Here is a 24,201-nt window from a genome sequence, read left to right on the forward strand (position 1 = left end):
TTAATTATACAAATAATGTTACCATCAAGAAAAGAGTAAATTGGGAAAAGAGACAATGAAAACAAAAATTTCATTTGTATATTAATTCTAAAGATACTCAAGTGAGTGTATTGGACTGTGAATGTACTTATGAAAAGATACTGTGTTTTAGTAAATTATACTCAATGTGCATTATAGTCAGTAGTGGAGCAAATCAGCCCACATCTCTCAATGGCTTCGAACAACAATCGTTTTTATTTTTTGCTCATATATTTGTTGTTCACCTGGGGGTTAAATGATATACTGACCACCCAACTTCAAATTGTATGTTAGCTTCATGTCTGTTCCACATGTCTTTCATTCATCTTGAACAAATAGGCTGGCCAGGGCATGTTCTTTTTTTGGTGATGGCAGAGGTACAGGAGGGAAAGCCAATTGCCCAAGCATGTTTTAGATTCTACTTGCATCACATCTACTAACATCATCCTATTGGCCAAAACAAGTCATGAGGCAGACCCCAGAGTTATGGAATGGAGATTATACCCCACCTCTAATTGGAAGAATTGCAGAGTCACAGGGCAAAGGTTATAATTTGTGGTAGAATTTGAGTATGTAAGAAGGCCTTGGGCTCTAGTCTTCAAAAAAAACTCAATGATCCTGTATACTATTCAGACTTTAGATCCCAATGAAATCTGGTCATGCTTTGAGAAAGTGTTGTAGGAATTTTAATCATTGATCCATTAAATTTACTTTTCTAGAATTGAAATATGTATGAAATAGACTATATAGTATTTTTAATTTTATGAGTAAGCCATAAGCTACATTATATTGTCATAATTTTTGTCCTAAAGTATTCCTTTAAGTGAATACTTCTACAACATTGACATAGAAGATACTCAATAATGTTGATTGTTTGCTTGGTACTGTTGCAGTCTCAAGTTGTGACTTTAGGGTATTATTTGGCAGAAAAGATTAGGAGGAGAGGGAGAAAAGGAAATGAACATAATCCCGTATGCCAGGTATTATAAGATACCATATCTGTGTCTCATTTTGTCTTTAGATATTCTCCCTTTGGGTTTTTTTTTTTTTCCTTTTTCTTTGTACAGATAAGATATCTGAAATCCAGAAAAATTTGTTGTTATTTTTGTCATTATTTTTGTTGTTTTTGTGTTTTGAGTCACTTAGAAAGCATGAGGGACTAGGGTTTTAATTCAGAAAGTCTGCTCCAAAACACATGTTTTCCTGGCTCATCCAGAAACTCTACAAGGAAATGTAACTGCTGTCACATCTGGTCAAGACCTTTGGCATGTTCTGTCCAACTGTCGAACCCAAAGGCTTCTTTTCCCCCTCCCGTTAGAGGAACCTGAGCTGAAACATGTCTTGGTCATTGAGGAAGCTGTCAACCAGGTTTCAGTTTTATCATGTGTGAGTTGTCAGTATTACTCAGGGAGTAGAAAGAGATCATTGGAACTGAAGGACCAGTAAGAAAGCTGTCTTAGATAAGGAGAGAGCCCTATGTAAAAATCGAAACGCAGCAGCTCTTTTGTTAGATCTCATTCCCATCCATTGTTGAGAAGCTAGAAGAGGAATCAAGGACATTGCACCCCTCCAATAAATAAATAAGTACCCCTCATCTTGAGGATTACGTTTATTTTTGTTTTTCAGAAAGTATGTACTCTTTTAGTTATCTTTTAAGTGTCATTGTAAGTCAAAACAAAATATATGAAAAGCCACTATTTTCATATTATTTTATGTAATTACATGCAGCTGACCCCTGAACAATGCAGAGGTTAGGAGTGCCAGCCCCTGCATGGTTGAAAATCCATTGTATAACTTTGTACTCCCCCAGAATGTAACTCCTAATAGCCTACTGTTGACCAGAAGCTTTTCCAATAACATAAACTGTTAACGTATTTTTATGTTACATGTATTATATGTTGTATTCTTACAGTTAAGCTAGAGAAAAGAAAAATGTTACTAAGAAAATTATAAGGAAGAGAAAATATAATTACAATACTGTATTTATCAAAAAATCCACATATAAGCAGATCCATGCAGTTCAAACTCATGTTGTTCAAGGGTCAACTGTAATTACTGTCCTATGTTTATATTATAGAATTATGGTTACATATTAATATAATTCTGTTTGATATTGTCTAAATACTTAGAAGTGTTTTTGTAGCATATGAATAATGCTTACATAAAACTTCTATGATTTTGAAAATGTTATATTGTTCCCGTTGCCCATGTTTGACTCTACTGTTTTAGTTTACTGTGTTTAGGCTAATTTCATTTCCTTTTAACATGTCTTACTGTAGTTTTGTTTTTTTTTACTTCCCTTAAATAAATACATAACTATTGGCTTACTTATTAATATCATGTTTTAAAATTGTCCTTTTGTTTGTTTTCAAATGCAGTATGCAACTTATATGCTATATTTAGATTGGAGGGTTTTTCTTGGATAAAATTTTTTTGATTCTCTGTTGACTTGGCCAGGATGTACCCATGAAGTGCTAAAAGCCAATCTGACAGAATAAACACATGAAAGACTAACATCTCCAACATGGAGTTAGGTCGATAAAGATTGAAAAATCCACATAAATTGACCGTATCAATTGATAAGCTGAGAGTTGAGTAAGACTTGATTGTTTTGGCTTTACAGAAGACTATTTGCCTGTTTTGGTGAAACCCATTGTTTCTTGTATGTGTTGATAAGTTTATAATATATAGGATTTTTACCTTAACATAAAATTTTACATTTTATAGGATTTTGCTTTAATGTATGGATATAGTTCTTACTGCAGAATGTTTCAGTTCACTTAGTATAGTTTGCTTCTAATTAAATTGTAACAGAATGTGCCATTTCATGGAAAAAAAAATTTTGCAAGTAGTAGTTTTTTGATTCCTAAGAAAAAACTGTTGAGTAGATACTATCATTATCCCCATTTTAGAGAAAAATAAACTAAGGGGCAGGAGATGAATAACTTGCCCCAGGTCATGTAGAATAAAAAGTGTTAGAACCAGGAGTTAGATTCTTCATCTGTCAGTCTGTCTAAGGTTTATGTTCTAAATGACATAGCTTGTCTAGCACAGTGGTTCTCAAAGCTCAATCCACAGGGCTCTGGGAGTTCCCAAAACCACTTCAAAGGTCAGGGGGTCAAAACTGTTTTCATAATAACATCAAAACATTATTTGCGTTTTTTATTGTATTGTGATTTGAATTAACAGTATAAAAAGAGTGGCGGGTAAAGCTGCTGGTCCCTAAGCATAGATCCAGGCTGAACTATACTAGTAGTAATTGCCATGCACTTGCAGTTAAGAAAAAAAAGCCATTTCATTTAACAATGTCCTTGATAAAGTGGTAAAAGTGGGAGTCCCATCTTTTTAATATTCTGTACAAGTAATTGGAAGGACACATAAAGCATTTATGTTGTATACCAAAGTACCATGGTTGTCTCAAGGAGAAGCATTGGTGTCATCTTTGAGTTGTGAACTACACTACCCACTTGTTTCGTAGAGCGCCTTGTTACTTGACACAGTGACCGACAAATTTGTGGTTTTGTAGATTGAGTGTTTGCCAAACAATGTAAGCCTGTCACCTCAAAGAAAAGAATTGGTGGTATTCTTTTGCCAATAAAGTTTGAGCTTTCAAGAGAAAATTAGAATTTTAGAAAACTTGATTCTGCCACCATGATCCTCACAACTACCTCATACTTAAAGACTTTTCTGAGGAGATGGGTGATGAAATTAACGACTGTGATGTTTTTACATAATATAATGAATATGTCATCATTTGGAAGATCTGTGTTACTCAGGGAACCAATATTTTCCAAATGACCAATTTATAATGTTACAAGATCCCTTCAAAGTTGAAGATGGATTTTCATGTAACATAGTATAAAAAGTTTGATTTCTTATTGTAAATAAATTTCAAGAAACTTTCAAAGTTTTGATGTAGTATCAAAGAAACTATCTACAGTTGTTTGAAAAAACTATTAAAATAAATTTCCCTTTTCTATTTGAATGAAGGCAGACCTTCTTTAGATATTTCACGTTCAACAATATACAGCAACAAATTGAATGCCAAGCAAATACAGAAATCTTCAATTAAGCTAGACATTAAAAAGATTTTTAAAAATGTAAAATAGTGCTATTCTTTGCACTAATTATTTTTGTTTTGGAAGTATATTTTTCAATAAAATGTTAGTTTATTTTAAATGAATTAATAAATCCTAGTTTCTCAGTTTTCATTTCTTTTTTATGGTAAATGTTAATATATATAGCCCATGTAAACAAAATGCTCTTCAGGGTTCTTTTTTTAAGAGTGTAATGGGGGGCACCTGGGTGGCTCAGTCGCTTAAGCATCTGCCTTCAGCTCAGGTCATGATCCCGGGGTCCTGGGATCGAGTCCCGAGTCGGGCTCCCTGCTCGTTGAGGAGTCTGCTCCTCCCTCTCCCTCTGCTGCTCCCCCTGCTTGAGCTCTCTCTCTGTGTCAAGTAAATAAATTAAAAAAATGAATAAATAAAAGAGTGAAATGGGTCCTAAGAACAAAAGCCTAAGAATTGCTGCTCTAGAGAAATATACGAAGAAAGTGAAGTACATATGAGGACAGAGAAATTGAAATCGCAGGTTTTTGAAAGTTCCTTCAGTGGTCTGCACTTGGTTGACAAAGAAGCAATTTCTTTGGTTTTTATTGTTTTTAATCAGATATCAAATATATTCATTTGAACTTAGTCTTTCTCAAATCATTTATAAGTCATGCATTTGTATAATATTGCTAGTATTTACTCAGGTTAACATTATAATAATGTGATCATTTACTTGAGAATTATAGACCTTTATAAGCTATGCTCAAAGCCCTTCAGAAGTGTGATAAATGTGAATTAGTTGACTACTTAATTGCTTAATGTCTTCCTTTTTAACTGAACTCTTAATGAAGTCTGTGTACTTTACAAATGAGAATTTGGTAAGTCTGTCGTGTCGGAGGACCTCTGGATTATCTGTTTACTTAGCTAGGAGTAGATGATGAGTGCAGTTCTATTCTTAGGCCTACTTTATGAAGGGTTTGGTGAATAGATACTAAAGCTAAAAATATCTGAATGTATGTTTTTCTTCAATATCTCTGCAGGATGACGTAGCTTTGCCAAAGACTTAGAAGCTAAGCAGAAAATGAGCTTAACATCCTGGTTTTTGGTGAGCAGTGGAGGCACTCGCCACAGGCTGCCACGAGAAATGATTTTTGTTGGAAGAGATGACTGTGAGCTCATGTTGCAGGTAATTGCATCAAACTTCTGGATGTATCTACTCAAAACCTGAACTGGTAGAAAATATTCTTCTGCTCCTTTGGAGTTCAACTTTCTGGCTCTCCCTGTTTTAACTCTAGCTACCAGTTTAATTAATTTTCTCCCTCTTGAATCATCTAAAAATATGTTCTAAGTCTTGGGAAGTAAATTTTGAAAAATGAGAGCTCAGAGTAGAGAAATTTATTTTTAAGTAAGAAGTTTCACATTATATACTTTAAAAATAAGACTTGTAAATAACTCATAAAATTAGCATAGCATGAAGTAAAACTGAATTTTAATCGTGGATGCTTCAGCGATACCAAAATTAGTTTCTCTGCTTCTTTTCGAGATGTTCAGTATGATACCTTTCAGTAGTTTGAGCATAATTAAAGATTGATGATATTTACTGCATTATGTATAAAGGAGTTACTTTTCAAGCATACTTTTAAGATGTGTTTGAGTAAGGTAATTAGCAGAAAAATGGATCTCCAGGTTTTTGACAATTTATTTTAACAGATCCCTCGCAGTTTAGAAAAAAATCTTATCACCTTACTCTTCCCCCTTTTTTGTGTTAAAAATGGTAAACAAATACTTAAGAGTAGAACTGTTTATTCTGTTAGCCCAGTGGTTCTTAACTGGAACGATCTTGTCTCCCCCTGCCCAGAGGACATTTGGCAATAGCTGACTGTTACAGTGGTGGGAGGTTGGAGGTGGTCACTACTGACATTTAGTAGGTAGAGGCCAAGAAGCCAAGTGTGCTGCTAAGCATCCTACAGTGTACAGCACCTTTCTCCCCCCCACCCTGTACACACAGCAAAGAAGTATCTGGCCCCAAATATCTATAGTACTGAGATTGAGAAACCCTGCATTATCCCTAGAAAAATCAAATTTGCATCTGTTTGTTACACGTGTTTACTTTAAAATTAGGGAACTTATTTTATAGTTCTGGGGCAGTGAAAGTAAAGCCACCCTCAGCTATGTGAGTGTAGTATATGAATGTAGTAAGTATAGTATACGAATAAGTTACATATACAATGACACTTTAATTCAACAAATTCAATATGAGAAATAGAATAGTACAGAGATTTTCTGCAGTTCTTAGTGAGATGGGAGTGTTGAGAGTGGCAACTGAGAAAAAGGCAGTAATGATTTGGTTTGGATAAAGGCCTCTTGGAACTGGACCCTATCCTAGGCACAGATAGTAGGAGCTCATTATCAGAGAGTAGAAGAGGTGCTTTCTATGTGGCATTTGTATCAACCAGCCAAGAAATGTGGGAATGGTTGTTGAGGAGCTTGCAGGATAGGTCTCTTCTTACATGGAGATAAGGAATAGTAAGAGACATGACTGATATGGTGTCTGTTCCTGGACTATGTGTGACAGGTGGAAGTTGTCTGACAGTTTGTGAGGTGGTGGGTGAAAGCTGTGAGTCCAGGGAGACCAAAGTGGGTTCCAGTTCACAGGACACAGTATCAGAGAGGAAAGAGGTACACAGAGAAGGAACTTTGCAGAGGTAATCCTCCAGTATGCCGTTGGGTATGATCAGCACATATATGTGGAGAAAACACTCCAAAGAATTAGAGTTGACAGTGCTGGGCAGTAACATGGTCAGGAATGGTGCTTGTCTTAACAGCCAGACTGGAAAACCTCATGATTCACAAGGCATTGGTCTCTAACCCCTCAATAGTGGGAAATAATTTACCATAGACTGAGTTCTACCCTCATCTGAATCTGAAAAGCAATACCCAAAAGGGTCATACTCTTCAAGTAACTGAACTATGTCCCATAACAAAGTCCAAGAATATTTATAAGAATACAGAAATATCCAACACCCCCAAAAGGCAAAATTTACAATATAAATAAAATATTGGTATACAATAAAAAAGTACCCATCTCGTAAAGAAGCAGGAAAACGTGACCCGTAATAAAGGCTGATAGTAAAAGATGTTTTGTTTCTGAAGAGTTTGGCTAAGTTTGGCAAAGTAAAAGTTTGGCACAGTCTGGCAAAATAAAAAAAAAATGGTAAAACAGTCTTGAAAAAGATTTCAAAACTTAATACAAACTAGTGACGCTGGCTTATTTAAAGGTAGACTTATAGACAAGTGGAATAGAATAGAGAGTCCAGAAATAAACCCCTATGTATCTGTGGTTTGAATTGAGTCCCCCGCAAAAACATATATTGAAGTCCTAATCTTCCATACCTATGAATGTGACCTTAGATGGAAATAAAGTCTTTGAGGATGTAATCAAGTTAAGGTAGAGTCATTAGGATGGACTCTAATCCAGTATGAGTCGATGTCCTCATAAGGAAAGGAAAAGACAGACACAGAGGGACAACGTGAAGGCAGAAGCAGAGATTACAGTTAGGCTGCCAGAAACCAAGGAACACCTGAGTCCACCAGAAGCTGGAAGAGGCAAGGAAAGAAGAGATCCTCTCCAAGAGGTGTTGGAGGAAATATGGCCCTACCAGCACCTTGATTTTGGATTTTTAGAGTCCAGACTATGAGAAAATAAACTTGTGTTGTTTTAAGCCACCTTTCCTATGGTACCCCAGGAAACTATTACAATGGCAGGCTGAGTTTTTAGAAGGGTGTTATATTCATTCAGTGGAGGAAGGAATAATCTCTTTGGCAGATGAGGCTTAGGACAACTGGATTTCCACTACAAAAGAATGAAGTTGGACCCCTGCCACACATCAAACATAAAAATTAACCAAAATGGATCAATGACCTAAATTTAAGAGCTAAAGCCATAAAACTCTTAGAAGAAAACATAGGGATAAGTCATCATAACCTTGGATTTGGCAGTGGGTTCTTAGATATGACACCAATAGCACCAACCACAAAAGAAAAAGTAGATAAATGAGACTTCATTAAAATTAAAAACTTGTGTATCTAAGGACACTACCAACAGAGTGAAGAGTGGGAGAAAATATTTGCAAAATTATATATAACGGTTTACTATCCAGAGTATATGAAGAATTCCTACAACTCAACAACAAAAAGACAAGCAGCCCACTTAAAAAATGGGATAGAGACTTGACTACACATTTCTCCAAAGAAGATCTAAAAATGCTCAATAAACACATGAAAAGAAGATGCTCAACATCGTTCGTCACTAAGAAATGTCAATCAAAACCACAGTGAGATAGCACTTCACATCTACTAAGATGGCTGTAATTTTTTTTAAAACAGGAAAATAAAGGTCAATGAAGATGTGGAGAAATTCAAATTCTTTTATGTTGCTGGTGGAACTGTAAAATGGTGTCACTGCTGTAGAAAATAGTTTTTAGTGGTTCCTCAAAAAGCTAAACGTAGAGTTACCATATGACCAGCAGTTCCACTTTTAGATATATACCCACAGTAATTGTGTGCAGCGCCTCAAACAGATACTTGGGTGTCAGTGTTAATTATAGCATTCGTTATTCACAATAGCCAAAAGGTGAAAACAACCCCAGTGTCCAGTCACAAATGAATGGATAAACAAAATGCAATGTATATGCATATAATGGATTATTATTCAGTTACAAAAAGGAATGAAGTTCTCATACATGCTGCAACATAAATGAAATTTGAAAACATTATGCTAAGTGAAATAAACCAGACACAAAAGACAAAATGATTTCATTTCTTTTGAAAATAGCTAGAATAGGCAAATTCATAGGCATAAAAGAGGGTTAGCAGTTTTCAGTGGCTAGAAAAGAGGTTTGGGGAGTTATTGCTTAAGAGTTACAAAGTTTCTGTTTGGGGTGATAAAAAAATTTTGGAAATAGATGGTGGTGTACAACATTGTGATTTTAATGCCACTGAACTGTACACTTAAAAATATTTAAAATGGACAATATGCTATATATATGATATATATATCACCACAATGAAACAAAAAGGAAATCAATGGCAATAGAATTTTATTTTTTTATTTTTTTTTAAGATTTTACCTATTTATTTGACAGAGAGAGACATAGTGAGAGAGGGAACACAAGCAGGGGGGAGTGGGAGAGGGAGAAGCAGGCTTCCCGCTGAGCAGGGAGCCCGACAGGGGGCTCGATCCCAGGACCTCGGGATCATGATCTGAGCCGAAGGCAGACGCTTAACGACTGAGCCACCCAGGCGCCCCAATGGCAGTAGAATTTTAAAATATCTTTGAATTGATTCTGTTGATTCATACTGCCTTTATAACAACCTTAAAGCAAAAATTAGTATTATTTTAATGAGCAGAAACCAATATTACAGTGCTGTAAAAAGTCAAAAAGTTAAAATAACCTTTTTACTTAAATTTCATAAATGTTTATGATATGGGTATCTATCCCATTTATGAGTGTTTTTATTTATACTTTATTTTTTAACTAGAATGTAAAGGAGATAAGGGAACTCCATGATCAGGCAAGGGAAAAAAACAGTTTTGACCTGTTCCTCGGTCTCCACCATTAAAGATACTTCTGCCCTTTATCTGATAGCAGCACGTTGTTCTTAGCCCTGTCCTAGACACAGTGGATTCTCTGAAAGAGGTCCATGAATAGATTGGCATGCTGGTCATCTGGTAGTCTGAATCAGTGCTACAAATTAGTAGTACTCTTCGTAGCACTGAAGGACATCTTGTATATGGAAGTAAGAATAAATATTTGCAAATTGTATTTAGTTTTTAAGTGGTTTAATGTTTAATCTTTCCAAGTATAGTAAAATAAATGGATGTTTAAAACTTATTCTTTTTTATATCATTTCTGAAAAATGAACAAAGTTTAGGTATGGATTAGTGTTTGAAGAGTGAAGAATTTTGTGTTTATAAATGCAAAATATATTTGTTTTGAAAGATTAGTGCTCTAGACTTGATGATATTGTGTTTTCCTTTTAAAGGCTTTACAGAGCTTCAGTGGTTCTGCATTGGTTAGGCCAGTCAGTGTGATAATTAAAATTGTTAGAAGTTCAAATAGCTAATATTTGATTGCTTTTTAATGAGTAAATAAAAGATCTTTAAAAATTTGGTTGATCTAAGTCTGCATTTATGACTTAAAACCCTCCATTTTTTAATGTACAGGAAACCGGTTGTTAGGTTTTAGAATTTCTGCCTCTAAATAATTTTAAGTAGTTTCTTACCTGTAAAGATTTCAACCACAAATAGATTTGCTGGTCTTTGGTGATAATATGGCTTAAACCCAAAGCAAAAGGGAAATAAATGATCCATAAGGTTATATGACCTGTTTGATTACAATTAAAATTTTTTTGTTATTTCATCTCATTCCAAAAAAGGTAGTCTAAAGAATGTGATCATCAAGAAGAAAATGTGCCTGGATATTAAAGAGTAGATGATTAAATAAAGGATTCTGAAATTAGTTCTCGCACTTAGCCTGGAAGCTTCCAGCAAAGTATTTAGACTTGCTATGCCTGTTTGTCTTGCTGTAGAAAGATGACTGTGCTATGTTTCATAAGACATACTATGCAAAATAAATCTTAGCCATAGATGAAAGCTACGAAGTATAATTATTAGGTGGAAATTACATTTTGTCTGGAGTAACACACATTAATGTTACTATTAAAAGTACCTTGTATTTAAATAGTACTTTCTATTTCTCAGTGTTCATTTATGTCATTTTAGTTGTTCCTCTCAACAGTTTCCTGAAAGATACAGTCATCCCTATTTTACAGATGGTAAAATTAAGATTCAGAAAGACTTAGTCACAGGGCCAGTATCACGTGACCATTAAGTCATGGAAGCTGGTATTAGAGTCTTGGTAATATTGGCTCAAAATCAAATGACCTTTCTCTTCTACCACTAAGCTGCTACTGCATGTATGTAACCTAAAGCTGGTTTACTAACTTACTTCTGCTAGTAAACATGTTCAAACTTCTGTTGCAATATATGGGATACTTCTAAATACAAATGGAGTTGCATTTTGAGAAGTTCACTATCTAAATTCTAATTTTATCTTCATAAAAATTTTAATTGCACCAAATAATTGAATTTTGCTCTGTTTTGAGAAACACCATCATACTAACTGAAACATGTTTTTTTCCCGATGCATAATAGAAATTGTAACAAAATTATATTTGACTTATTATTTTAATATTTTAACTTCCACATGGTGTAAGAACAGTCCCCAGGAGGATAATGGAATATGTTTTAAAGATCATAGGTAACTTATTTTCATCTGTCTTTTGGGGACCCATAGCAAAGAATAAGTCACTGTGTATTACTCTGATTGTAAAAATGCAATTGAGCTTTTAAAGAGTCAGCCACAGGGTCTTTAAAAAAGATTTTAAAACAGTGATGACACACAGTGGCAATCTTTCTTTTTCTCTTCAGGTTTTTTTAGCCTATGTGTCCATGTATGTCTGTGTTTTAGTAGGAAAAAGAAGTGATATAAGAAGTAATAATAATGTTAGAAAGTAGCCATTTCATACCCAAAGCATATGTGACACATAGCAGGTAGTCATTTGTACCATTCATGTGTTAGCTTTTCGTTAAAATTAGCTTTTCATTGTGCCTGGCCTAGAATTGTTTTTTTATGTTTTGACTTACTTGATATCAGGCTTTTCGTTGTTTCTTTGTTTTTTTGTGTGTGTTTTTTTTGTTTTGTAGAAAAGGAAGTATTTCTTTTTTTATTTTTTTATTATGTTATGTTAATCACCATACATTACATCATTAGTTTTTGATGTAGTGTTCCATGATTCATTGTTTGTGTATAACACCCAGTGCTCCATTCAATACGTGCCCTCTTTAATACCCATCACCAGGCTAACCCATCCCCCCACCCCCCTCCCCTCTAGAACCCTCAGTTTGTTTCTCAGAGTCCATAGTCTCATGGTTTGGTGGGGGGGGGGGGGAGGAAGGAAGTATTTCTTAAATATAGCAGTATTATTGCTTCATTTTAATACTCTTATTTTCCAGAATTTTCTGGTTTTATAATTATCTTTTCTGAGGTCCAAATTTTTTTTGTTTTGTTTTGGTTCTGTTGTTTTAAGCCACTCAGTTTGTAGTTCTCTTAAAATTTGGTCTGAACTTTGTAAGTTCAGTACTTTTGATATTTTATTCTCTAAGAAAATTTTTCTATCTTCATCCTTCATGAAATGAGATGGGCTAAATAACATGTATTTTCTTTCCAACAAACCTTTGCTAAGCATCTACAATGCACTAGGCCCCATGCTGGCTACCGAGGGATCAATGCACATACGTAGGGTCTCCCTGTCCGTGAGGGCTTATTGTCTAGTAAAAGGAGATACACATGTTAACCAGTCTAGATACTACAGCACAGAACAGTGATACGTCTGATGTGGGGTGCACAACAGACAGATTGATCAGTCCTACCTGCAAGGAAATGTAGAGATAAGAAATCTGGGAAGACTTCATGGAGGAGATGGCTTGAGCTGAATAATCTTAAAAGATGAATAAATGGTTTCTGGAAGGTTTCGAGTGTGATTGAGTGCATGGCATTCAGTGTGTATTTAGGTAATTAAAATAATCCCTTGTGATTTATATATAGGACATGAAGGCAAACATTTTGAGAGATAAAGACTTGGAAGTTAGAAGAGACCAGATCTTAGAGGGCCTTGTGTTCTAGATGAAAGACTATATGTTATACCTTAGCCACTAAGTACACTGAGGAGTTTTTACACAGGGGAATATTGCCTTTTTAAATGCTTCCCATGCCTAATGTCATTTAATCCTCATAGACCAACCTCTGGGATACGTACGGTCTGTCTTTTTATAGATGATTAAACAAAGATTAGTCATTTTACCAAGGCCACACTGTTGCCAGATGTCTCGACCAGTTCTTTTGGACTCCAGCACTTGCACTTTAAACTGTTAATCTATATGGCTGCTCAGAAGTTGAAGCTCAGAATTGGTATAAGCAGGTGGTAATTGTCTAGAAAGTGAGGTAATGTTCTAAAGAAAAAGAACCCTTTGAAATGAAGAAAGGAAGAGTATGAGAGGGATTGAAGAGTTAGGATATGCTTTCTAGTTATATAATGAGGGATAGAGAGAAAAAGAGCCTCGGACCTAGCGTTTTTGGCGTTGAAATGAATAAAATAGTTTCAGGAGGTGTACTTTTCAGGAATAAGGTAGTGAGTTTGAAGTTCTGAAGGGACGTCCAGATTGAGATATTTAGTAGAAAGCAGGAAATAAATATGTAAAGCTGAGCAAAGTAGTCTGAGCAGAAGGTAGAGGTTTGGGAGTCGTGAACATGGATGGGGAAGCCAGGGGAAGCTGGATTATAGAGAAGGAAAGAAAGTCAGGACAATAGGGAATGGTTGCTTGGGAGAAAAGGAAGGGGTCAGAGTATGAGATGACCTGTTGCAGTCAGGGCACTGAGGTTGCATACTAGTAAATTATTATAAATAAGTGAGAGAACTGGAAGAATAGGAGAATGTAGTCATAGAGAAAAATACTACAGTTTAGATTCCAGGTATAGAATCTGTTTCACATAAGATTTAGCAGTGGGAGTGGTATACCAAGATAGAGCATGGAGTTTGGTTATGGAAGTTGGGATGGCTAGATTTTTATATGGGTTGTCTACATAGATTTTTTTTTTTTTAAGATTTTATTTATTTATTTGAAAGAGAGAATCTGTGAGCGGAGGGAGTGGTAGAGGGAGAGAATCTTCAAGCAGACTGCCTGCTGAGCACAGACCACCACCCCCCAGTGCAGGGCTCGATCTCAGGACCCTGAGATCATGACCAGAGCTGAAACCAACAGTCAGAGCCTCAACCAACTGAGCCACCCAGGCGCCTCTCTACATAGATGTTTAAAATCAATCATGGCGAAGTAGGAATTTGAATGGAAAGGAAGACTGTGAACCATAACTCCAAAACTTCAGTCAGAAAATTAGAATGAGGGCCGCCTGGCTGGTTCAGTTGGGAGAGCATGTGACTTTGATTTTGGGGCATGAATTCAAGGCCCATGTTGGAGGTAGAGTTTACTCAAAAAAAAAAGAAAAGTTAAAATGACCACAGATGATTGCAGCAATCTAGGAGGGGTGTGTGTGTAAAGAAATATATAGTGTGTATATATATTTATTTATACTTGTATTTATGTATAGGTGGATAACAAGAACTTCAAAAAAGTAAAGGGCTTTTCGTTGAAGGGGGAAAGTAATGGTCTAAAAGCCGTAATAATAAACCATATGAATTCATTCTGTATCTCTGAACTCAACAGAATGTCAGATTTAAGAGGATGGCATCCACTTTAAAGGAATGCAGTGGAAATAGTGTTCTCAGGGTGAAAGCCAGATTTCAGTTAAAGGAAGGAAGTAGGAGGTAACCATCTGTGAGAGCTTGAGAATGAAGAGGAGTTTCGAGTAAGGTGGATTCTCGAGAGTGCAATGCAAAGCCTTAGGAAGAGTCTTTCTAGAAAGTAAAAATCACGAGGAAGGAGGCACACTCTTCCGGGTATTTTCTGTAAGAAGACAGTGACTAGAGAGTCTTACATATTTTTTTTAATTGAGATATAATTGACTTACAACATTATATTAATTTCAAGTGGACAACAATGATTGACTGTTTGTATATATTGAGAAGTTATCACCATAATAAGTGTAGTTAATATCTGTTCCCATACAAAGCCGCAGAAAATTTTTTTTTCTTGTGATGAGGAAGGACTTTAGGAGTTTTGCATTCTTACTGGAGGTTTAAAGTGACAAGAATAAGAGAACTGGTAAAAAATGACAATCTTCATAGTTTACACCTGATCAGCTAAGGTTTTCCCGTTAGAACCAGAAACTTGATGAAGTTAGCAGTCTTTGTCAGATTATTAGATTTGCATTGAAATGTCCAAATGGATTGTGAAAATTAAGTTGTAATACACCTTCTCCTGGCTAGTTTAATCTAGAGAAAATGTGAATTTGATTATCTGGAAATGGAAATGGATTAATCAATGCTTATATGGTTAGATGTAAGTAGCGAATCTTCCTTATTCCTTCAGTTTTTCTTGACCACTCTCTAGATGTAGTATGCTCTATAATCTTGGTTTTCTGCTGAATTTCTTTGATGGGTGCTAAAACATCCTGCTACCTTGAAAACAGCAGATAACTAAACACAGGAATTTTTACTTGCTTTCTTTCATTGGCTGTTAGAGTTACTCAAATGGGAATGACTTGTTCTGTGAGTTTTAAACTGATGATAGCTCTTGCCCTGAGTTCATAAGCCTGATCTTCTCAAAAAGTTATTTCCCTCTTTATTTCACAATAAACAGGGGCGCCCGGGTAGCTTAATTAGTTAACCCTGAGATCAAGCCGCACTTTGGGCTCCATGCTCAGCCTGGAGTCTGATTGAAGATTCTTTCTGTCCCTCGCCCTGCTCACGCATGTGCACGCACTCTCTCTTTCAAATAAATAAATCTTCAACAAACAAGATGCTTTTTCTGACCCCACGTAACATCTTCACTCCTTCACTCCCCAGTCCCCAGAGTTGGAATGGCGTCTCAACTCAGTGGACTCTGTCGTCTTCTGCTGTCTAGGTTTGCAGTACATTCCATGGGAGGCGTTCTTGTACTTAGCTACCCCCATACACAATTTGAGGGCAAGGTGTATATCAGGTTCAGGATTTTCCGGGTTCTAGCAAGTTGTTAACTTAGTTAGGTGGCCTCCTAATTGTTTCCTCCTTAAACCATTTTTTTCTCCATCTCTGATGCGTGTTGACCATTCCCTCAAAAGCTGCGGTTCCCTGGTTCCAGAAGCAGCCGCTTGGCTTATTTTCCAAAGCTAACAGTAACTCTCTTTCCTGTGTGATTTTTCTTCTCTCAGCTCTCACTTAGATTTTTCCCCTTGGATTTCAGTTCTCTGTTCTAAGGACTTCAGCTCTTTCTCTGTTTCCTTTGTCACAGAGAGATTATTTATGATGATTCTTTCAAGTTTATTAAGAGCCTACATACACCTGCAGTCTCACTTGTCTCACAGCATGCAGAGATTTTTATCCCATAGACTAATTCAACTTGATAAATCCACAATAAGGAGGAATTATTTTCCTAATGGAGCTACATGTGTTTTTTGTCACCAGAATAAGTGAATTTCGTACTTCATTAGTTTAAACAGAGCAATAATTTAAAACACGACAGCATGAAGTTTAAGTAACTTTTAGATTGAATGCAGATGTTTTGTAGTGGTTACCATTGTAATTGGTTTCTCAGGTGAGCCGTAGAGAAGTGGCAGTAATCCTACAACACAGAAAGGTGCTCTTAAGTCTGTCCTAGGGAAATTGAGGTTTCAGAGAAAACCAAACCAAAAAGCAACTTTTAAAACTTTGAAGAAGAACAAAAGCATATGTATGATGAATGTGTAGGTTTTGTTGGAAGATTATTTGAAGTCACATACTGTTTCTTCCTAATGTTAGAAAGACCAAAACTTTTTCAATATATTGGAATTGAAGCTAACTGAGGAAGGATTTTAGTAAACAACTGTATTGTTGTTTACTCGTTGCTGACCTTCTCGTTTTGTCAGTGGGGTTAGGAGTCAGGCCATGTTCACTGATGGCTGTAGCTGAAAGTATCAGAGGTTAACATTTCCTTTAGTGTCCTTGTTTTCATCTCTCCAGTGGTTTTTGAGTTTCCTTAGAGACCCTTTATTAAATAATTTGAATTTAGCAGTTTTGCCCATTGTAATCTCCCCTGTGGGTGTGAGGTAAGATTGGGAGGGAGAGGAGGCATTCTATAATGCTTTGATTAGTTCTCAGTCTTTCTGTGGGGTCATGACCTTCACAAGTGCATCTCAGTTCTTTTTTGTCCCCCTCTTTAGATGAGACAGGAAGGCTAGAGGACTCTGGAGTTCGGTATTTCCATTCTTGCATGTCAGCTAGGCTCTGGTAAAACCCACATTGGTAGAGCGCTGGTAAAAGAGTCTTCCTTGAGGATAGGCCGTTGGTGACAGCAGAATGCTCTCGGTCTATTTCAGAATGGTTACTTTTCACCCTCGGGCTAAGGGGACACAAGACTTTCTCCAGTCTTCACCCTGACATCCTTGTGGGGCTTCTGGGGGTAAAACTCAAAACTCATCAAAGAGTGGTGTCCCCCAAGGCTGTGCCCCCGAGCTTTTATCTTGCAAGCTAGTTGGCATTCGTGTTTCAGTTACTCACCTCACCCTTGAGTTTTCCTGCCTTGCTGGCTGCAGCCATGGTTTCTGTTTTCAGGAAGCTGTGATTCTCTGTATTCACCTCTCTCTCCAGTTTTCAGGGTGTCAATTGACCTTATGACCTCAATACTCTGGTAAAACAAAGACTAGTTTTAATTTTTCATTTGCGCGTCTTTTTTCTTGTTGTAAGGATGGGACTGATAACTTGCAAGCTTTTTACATGTTGGATTGGAAACTGGAAGTCATCTCTCTTCCCATTTGGGATACTTCCTTTGCTTTTCATTTACCCAGGTTCCCGAAGTAGCCCTCAGTGTTAGTGAGTTCAGATTCAGTGTGGTTCTCAGACTGTTTCTTCTTGTCACTATACGGATATTTTTTTTTCAATAAAAGTTTCCACAGGCTTTTATATAGTTCATCTCTGAGGTGCTTCTACCTACAGACAACTCTCTAAGCTCCGGAGCAGTGTGCATACGTGTGTGCGTGCTGTGTACTTTAAGAGAGACTGAAAAATGATTTTCAATAATCACTTTGCTATCCTAATTCCTTTTTTTGACTTTCTATCTCTTTCCCTCTTAGAGCTCCCCCATGAATTCTAGTTTTAAAACCCATGTTTTGTTTGTTTGTTTTTAAAGATTTTATTTATTTGGCAGAGAGAGATACAGCAAGAGAGGGAACACAAGGAGGGGGAGTGGGAGAAGGAGAAGCAGGCTTCCCTACTGAGCAGGGAGCCCGATGCTGGGCTCGATCCCAGGACCCTGGGATCATGACCTGAGCCAAAGGCAGACGCTTAATGATTGAGCCACCCAGGCACCCCTAAAACCCATGTTTTAAGTGAGGATAATTTTATTCAAGAGTGTATCACATCGTGTTCCTTTTCTCTAAATCTTTGGACTCTTTATATAATTGACACTGTAATTTTCAATAAAGAAAATCCTATAGGATAGTTTTTTTTTTACAATAGGATACATAAAACATTACGAGATTATAATTCACATGACTTCCGTGTAACAGTTTCGAATTATAAAAATAATTGTCATTTGGTGCATTCAACAAAGTCACCTGATTTAAATTCTTTCAAAAGTAGAATGTGTGAATTTAGTAGAAAAGAATGTCTTCAAATTTTGGCTGCTTTCTTCTTTGGGGAGTGATGCCAAATTTGTGTTGCATAGTAACACAGTTTAAATCCCATTTAATCCACTTTCACTTTGATATTTCTCTGTATTTATCTACTGTCCTATTAATATAAAGTATCTAGCCAAAAATCTTTGTGTTTGTTATTTATCCTAGTATTTTCTTGTATTTCCTAACTTAAAAAAATTCCTTTCAGTCTCGTAGTGTGGATAAGCAACATGCTGTAATCAATTATGACGCCTCTACGGATGAACATTTGGTGAAAGATTTGGGCAGCCTAAATGGGGTAAGTTAAGATTTTATTTTTTGTTTTACTTATTTTTTTTAATATTGTAAGAGGACAAATCAGGTGACATTTCCTGTTTGTGTTCTCTTCCTTTTCTTTAGTTTGCATCTTACTCTTAAAGGCTTACCTAGGTTACATAGCACTTTGGGGACCATACGGAAGAATATGAAACTAACCCATGTTCTCAAGAAACTGTATAGGCAGTAAATACAGAAATTCAGAAGGTTGTTGGTTGTTATTATCCATAATGGTTGAAAAAGACTTCTTTAAGTGGATGAGATGAAAGTTGACCTCACTGGATAGCTTGAAAGGTGCATTGTGGGAAAATAGTGGAAAGGCATGGCAGCTGGTATGAAAAAAAGCACTCTTGGGAGACAGAGAAGTATAGGGTAACTTAGAAAAAAAAGATGAAAACATGGTTTGGTGCCATATGGTGGAGAACTTTCTATACTAGAGTAAAAAAGACGTGAAACACATCCGTTTACCTTAAAAATATGGCATGTGATTTAAACACCAGGAATCATTATTGCTTTTTTATATTCCTACTTCGAAGATAAGTTTGTGTTACTACAGTGAGATTGTTCCTAATTCTTCATTTGATCTTTCCACATTGTCAGGATATAAGGAGCCACAGAATAAGAGAATGCTTAAGTATTGAATAATTTCTTATTTCATCTCAATTTTCTTACGGCCCTGCTAACATAAGCAAATGCAACATTTTTCCATAGCTGTACTGTTGAAATTGTTAAAGTGAATTTAACAGAAACTAAATGTATCCCAACTGCTTCTAAGTGCTATTGCTTTTCAAAATATACATTAAACATTCTATGGAAAAACATATGCAGAAATTTGGCAATTACTGTGAAACATTTTTTTCTCGTTCTGAATTGGTCTGCTACTGAAAGACTGATATTTAATCTTTGAGATACTTTGTTTTTCTGTTAGTTTTTTTTCAAGCCTTTGTCTGTTTCTCATGGCACACAGAATTAAGTCTTCAGATTTGAACTGAAATGGCTCAAATTTGGCATCACCCATTTTTCCAGATTCCTGCTCCATTACACTTTCCCTTGCCATACCGCCAAAATTATAGTTCTCCTGCTATCTGTCTCCTTTTCAAAATAATTTGTTAGATTTTCTTCAGCCTAGTAGTTCTCTCTTCTGCCTGGTCATTTACACAAGTTGTACTTAAACCCAGATTCCACTTCTTCCTGAAAGGAAGGAACAAAGGAGAGGCATTTAGGAATATTAACTTGCTGATGTTATTAACCTGTTGAGCGAATTTAAAGCAGAAAGGGAGGCAGACTGGGTAGAAACCGTTTTAACATGAGACAGGTAAGTACACTATTTTGAGTCCCAGCTCCTATTTGAAGAATTACTTTCTTGCTTCTCCACACCTGTAAACCTTTGTTTTACTCTCGTTTTGGGATGTTTTATCAGCCTTGTATTATATCTACTTTTACTTACCTGTCACTGTGCTGGATCATGAGCTCCAGAACGGTTCATGAGCCTTTGCTTAGAGCTCTGCATGGTGCATGAACATGGTAAATCTTTTTTGAATGGAATTTAATTTTATTTTCTATATGTAGGAATTTATAGAGAAAAATTTTAATCTACTTTCATATGTGGACTATTTTAACTAAAATGTTACATTCTGGTTTTAAGCCTAGAAATTTTCGTCTCCACCACAGTGCAGTTCGTAGGTGTCTTTACGTTATTATCTTGGAAAATAATAAGTAAGAATTACATCACAGTGTTTTATTCTTTTAAAAGACTGTGATCAAATATAAAAATTATTTGGTGTTATAAAAAAGATCAGGTGAAATACTAATTTACAAGTTTCCCTGGGTTGACCTTTCTCTTAATTTGATTATACTCAATAGTTCTGTGAAAGATAATAATCCTGGAGAGCAGCATTTGCATTTTGAACTCGAAATCAGGACCTGGATTTGAATTTCAGTCGTAATTTACCAGTGGTAAATCCAGGGAAAATCACGTACTCTCTCTGCAATTTAGTTTCCTGGTACATCTGCCTTTTAGTTCCCAGAGTTGTGGGAAAATGTAATGAGTTTGTGAGTATGAAGACTCTCTGAAAAATTCAGTTACCTTGCTTTTAGCTTCAAAATAATGAAATGATAGTCCCTGCTCTGTAGGATTGTTCTGGGGATGGCATGTGACAGTACATGTACGCGTGTACCAGGTGTGGAACTGGAGAGCACCACACGAATGACAGCTAGCTGTGCTGTTACCCACATGACAGCCTGGGACATATGCCAGAACAAAACTGTGAACTCCCACCTGTCAGGCGCTTTATCCTGGAGTAGATTATTACTCACAGCCTGTTTACTCTTAAAATTCATATAATTCTAGAAATTTGAGCATCAGGTTAAAAGTAGTAATTTTAGAAGTAAGGGGACACAATGTGGTGATTATGAGCCCAGATTGAATTCTTACCAGTGATGTAACTGTAGACAGGCATTTAATTTTTCTGTTCCTCAATATTTTTAAATGTTCACAGCAAAACAGTACTCCTCTCAGGTTGTTGTGAAGCTATAATGAGTTCGTAATTGTAAATGATTAGAATAGCACCTCGTTAGCCTTCAGTAAGTGGTAGTTATGGTGGCTGTGGTGTTATGGGAAGAAGAGCAGTTAAAACAAGTTTAGCACCCTGTGGCCTACATACCTTTCAGTGAATCCACTGCTATATATTTTTAAAAGCACTTACCAGCTAAACCCAACTTATAAATAACTCTAGCTCTGACCACTTCTGCTCCCTTTCATCCTACCCTAAAATACACTCCCAAGGGACCTAGATCTACACTTGATGTTACTGCTACCAGGAATGAGATTGCTCTGCCTGAGGAAGCTGGAATGGGTTTTGTAGTTGATGTTATCGTGGCCCATTTCCCTGCAAGCCCCTTGAAGCTTCTCTTTCTATGAAAACCCTTGTTTGCCTTCACTTCTTCCTGCCTCCTTCCTCCACTGGAGCACTTGCCCCTCCGAGAACCACTGTGGCCTGTGCCGTACCACTCCCATCCCGTTCCGTGTCTGGCTTCTGTCACTAGGCTGTCCCTCAGCTCACTGTGTTCCAGCTTCTGCTGTATCCCCTTTTCACACTGGCGTTTCTGTCAGCATCAGACCAGGGTGGCATAGAGTGGAGAAGCTATAAAAAAGAGGTGACTTTTGTCACTGGCAATGTGATTGAGGGGGTTGCGCCCCTGGCCACTCTATTCAGATTTCCCAGAGCATTAATATAATACAGAGTGGTTATATGGTGTTTTATACAGTATAATTATGCAGTTTAGTTGTATGTAAATTAAAGAGATGTTTATCTAGTTTGTTTTGCTTCTGTAAGTTAGTAGTTTGGAAGAGGGAGTTTGAATAGCTGGCCTGGCTTGGGCACCCAGGCTTCATTGAGATGGAGAGAACATGGGATTTGCAGTTGAGAGACACCTGAATTTGAATCCCAGGTATTCTACTTCTGAACTCTGAGATCTTGTTTGTTACTTCATTCTCCGTGCCTCGTTGTCCTGACCTTTTCTACCTGCAAGGCAGAGGTGTGATCAAATGAAACAAAACCTGCTTTCCCCATGTTTAACTTATTAAAATGTTTCATAATTGATTTATTTAAATGAATTTTTTTTTTGCCTGTTGCTCTTTGAAATTTTCTCTCTTCCTTATATAATCTTAGCCCTTCAGGAGACTTTTTCTCTTCAGATACTTTCACTTGCATTTTTGTGTGCTGAAACTTTGTGTCTGGCTCATATTTCCTAAGCCTTTTTAGACCTCAGGGAATATTTCTGCCATAAATGCCAGCATGTTAAAATTAAGTTTCTTGATTTTTACAAGTACCTCTCTAATATATGTATCAAACACACAGTAGGTGCTTAATTAAGAGATTTGAGCAGTCTTAAGCTTTACATGGATCTGATTGGTCATCTTAGGCCTTTTGAGTAAAAATAGTATTTTTGGTTATTTTTAAGTAAAATTGGCTTAGAGCTATGGTGGCAGTCCTCAACACAGTGGACATAATTGCTTGTCTTCTGCATACCAGACATCAGTGAATTAATGTTTCCTTTTATTCTTCTCTTTGCCTTTTCATCGTTTTCCTCAGCTCTTCTGTTTTGTAACTATACTTAGAAGATTTAGGTAAACTCAAGGTGTAACTTTTAAAACACTCTAAAATGTTCATTTTGGAAATTAATATGAAATTAGTTTACAAATGCCTGAAGCCTTTGAATTTTCTTTGTATTAACATTTCAGCCTTTCTGTGAGGGATGTTGAAAGCTTGTGTTTTAGGATTACTCATAAATCATACTAAGGTGTGATCCTAAGTTTTAGCAGTATCCCACTGTCTCCTTATACTTTACTTGGAATTATGATCATAACTTCTTCTGACTTTTTTCTGTAGACTTAAAACTGATACTCCATGACACATTACACGGTGCCAGTTATGCATAGGAATTTGAGTATATGACCACAATAACATAATTTCCTTATATATTTTACGATATGTCATTCAGGACCCTTGTAAAATTCCTCACCATGGAGGAAGCTTTCCCAAATAGGGTATCATGGCTGTCTCAAATCCAATAAAATAGAAGATTTAAAAAATGGAATTCAAAAGGAAAAAATAACTTTTAAAGTTTCAGCTAATCAGAGGAAAACGTGGATATTTATATAATATCTTCATTCTGGGCAATTAATATAACAATGTTCTGTGAATCTAGCAAATTCCAAGTCTTTAACTTCTAATGTGCCGGGAAAAATAATCCATCACCATTTACCATCTGTGTCTAGTCGAATCTGTAAGTCTTTTTACAAATAATTTGCAGAAGTAAGGATAAAAGGACAATGAAAAACAATTGCAATTTTAATAAATTAATTCTGACAAACTCAGATTTTTATTTCATATTTTCCTGGTTTTGAAAGGTACATAATATACAAAATGGGTATTGTTCATCAGTTGTCCAGGGATACCTGGGATATATATCCATTTTATAAGTGTTGGTTTCAGATTTCAAGTACATTTCTAGCTACACTAGCTTATTATTTCTAGTTCTTCTTGCATTGTATTATCAGAATGCATTATTTTATTTTTAAGACTTTGACAGCTTAAAATTTTATTAAGATAGCTATCTTCCATAATTTCAAAACATTTCTTAGTTTTAGATTTATTAACGGAAGATTAGTAATTTTATTTCTTTATACATCATCTTTCTTTTTAGTTAGCTTTGTATAGATACCTGCCTTGGGCATTTGTCCACTTAGAAACTAAATCAAATAAGTGTTGGAAAATAAACATCAAAAAACGAAAGAATGCTGTGAAAATTTAAAATACAGAATTGTTCAGTTTCTTATTGAGAAATATGCATGATTCTTCTTACTGAAAGGATGAAAAATACTCTATTTCCTTTTTGTCCTTGAAAACAGCCTTCTCTTACCACTTTTTGCATTAGAGAAAATTCATCTA

General features: G+C 36.1%; 1 protein-coding gene across 9 annotated transcripts in view; it reads left to right on the plus strand.

Annotated features, from left to right (window-relative positions):
* The window catches only part of CEP170 (centrosomal protein 170), a 129,259-nt gene that overhangs the window by 33,713 nt on the left and 71,345 nt on the right, over positions 1-24,201 (plus strand). For all 9 annotated transcript variants that reach the window (XM_036096991.2, XM_036096987.2, XM_036096989.2 and 6 more), the window contains exons 2-3: positions 5,108-5,253; positions 18,642-18,731. In XM_036096991.2, coding sequence (XP_035952884.2) covers positions 5,149-5,253; positions 18,642-18,731 — 195 coding nt within the window. In that variant the 5' untranslated portion in view covers positions 5,108-5,148. The remainder of the gene's footprint in view (positions 1-5,107; positions 5,254-18,641; positions 18,732-24,201) is intronic.

Source organism: Halichoerus grypus, chromosome 7 (assembly GCF_964656455.1).
Source record: "Halichoerus grypus chromosome 7, mHalGry1.hap1.1, whole genome shotgun sequence".
NCBI classification, from domain to species: domain Eukaryota; kingdom Metazoa; phylum Chordata; class Mammalia; order Carnivora; family Phocidae; genus Halichoerus; species Halichoerus grypus.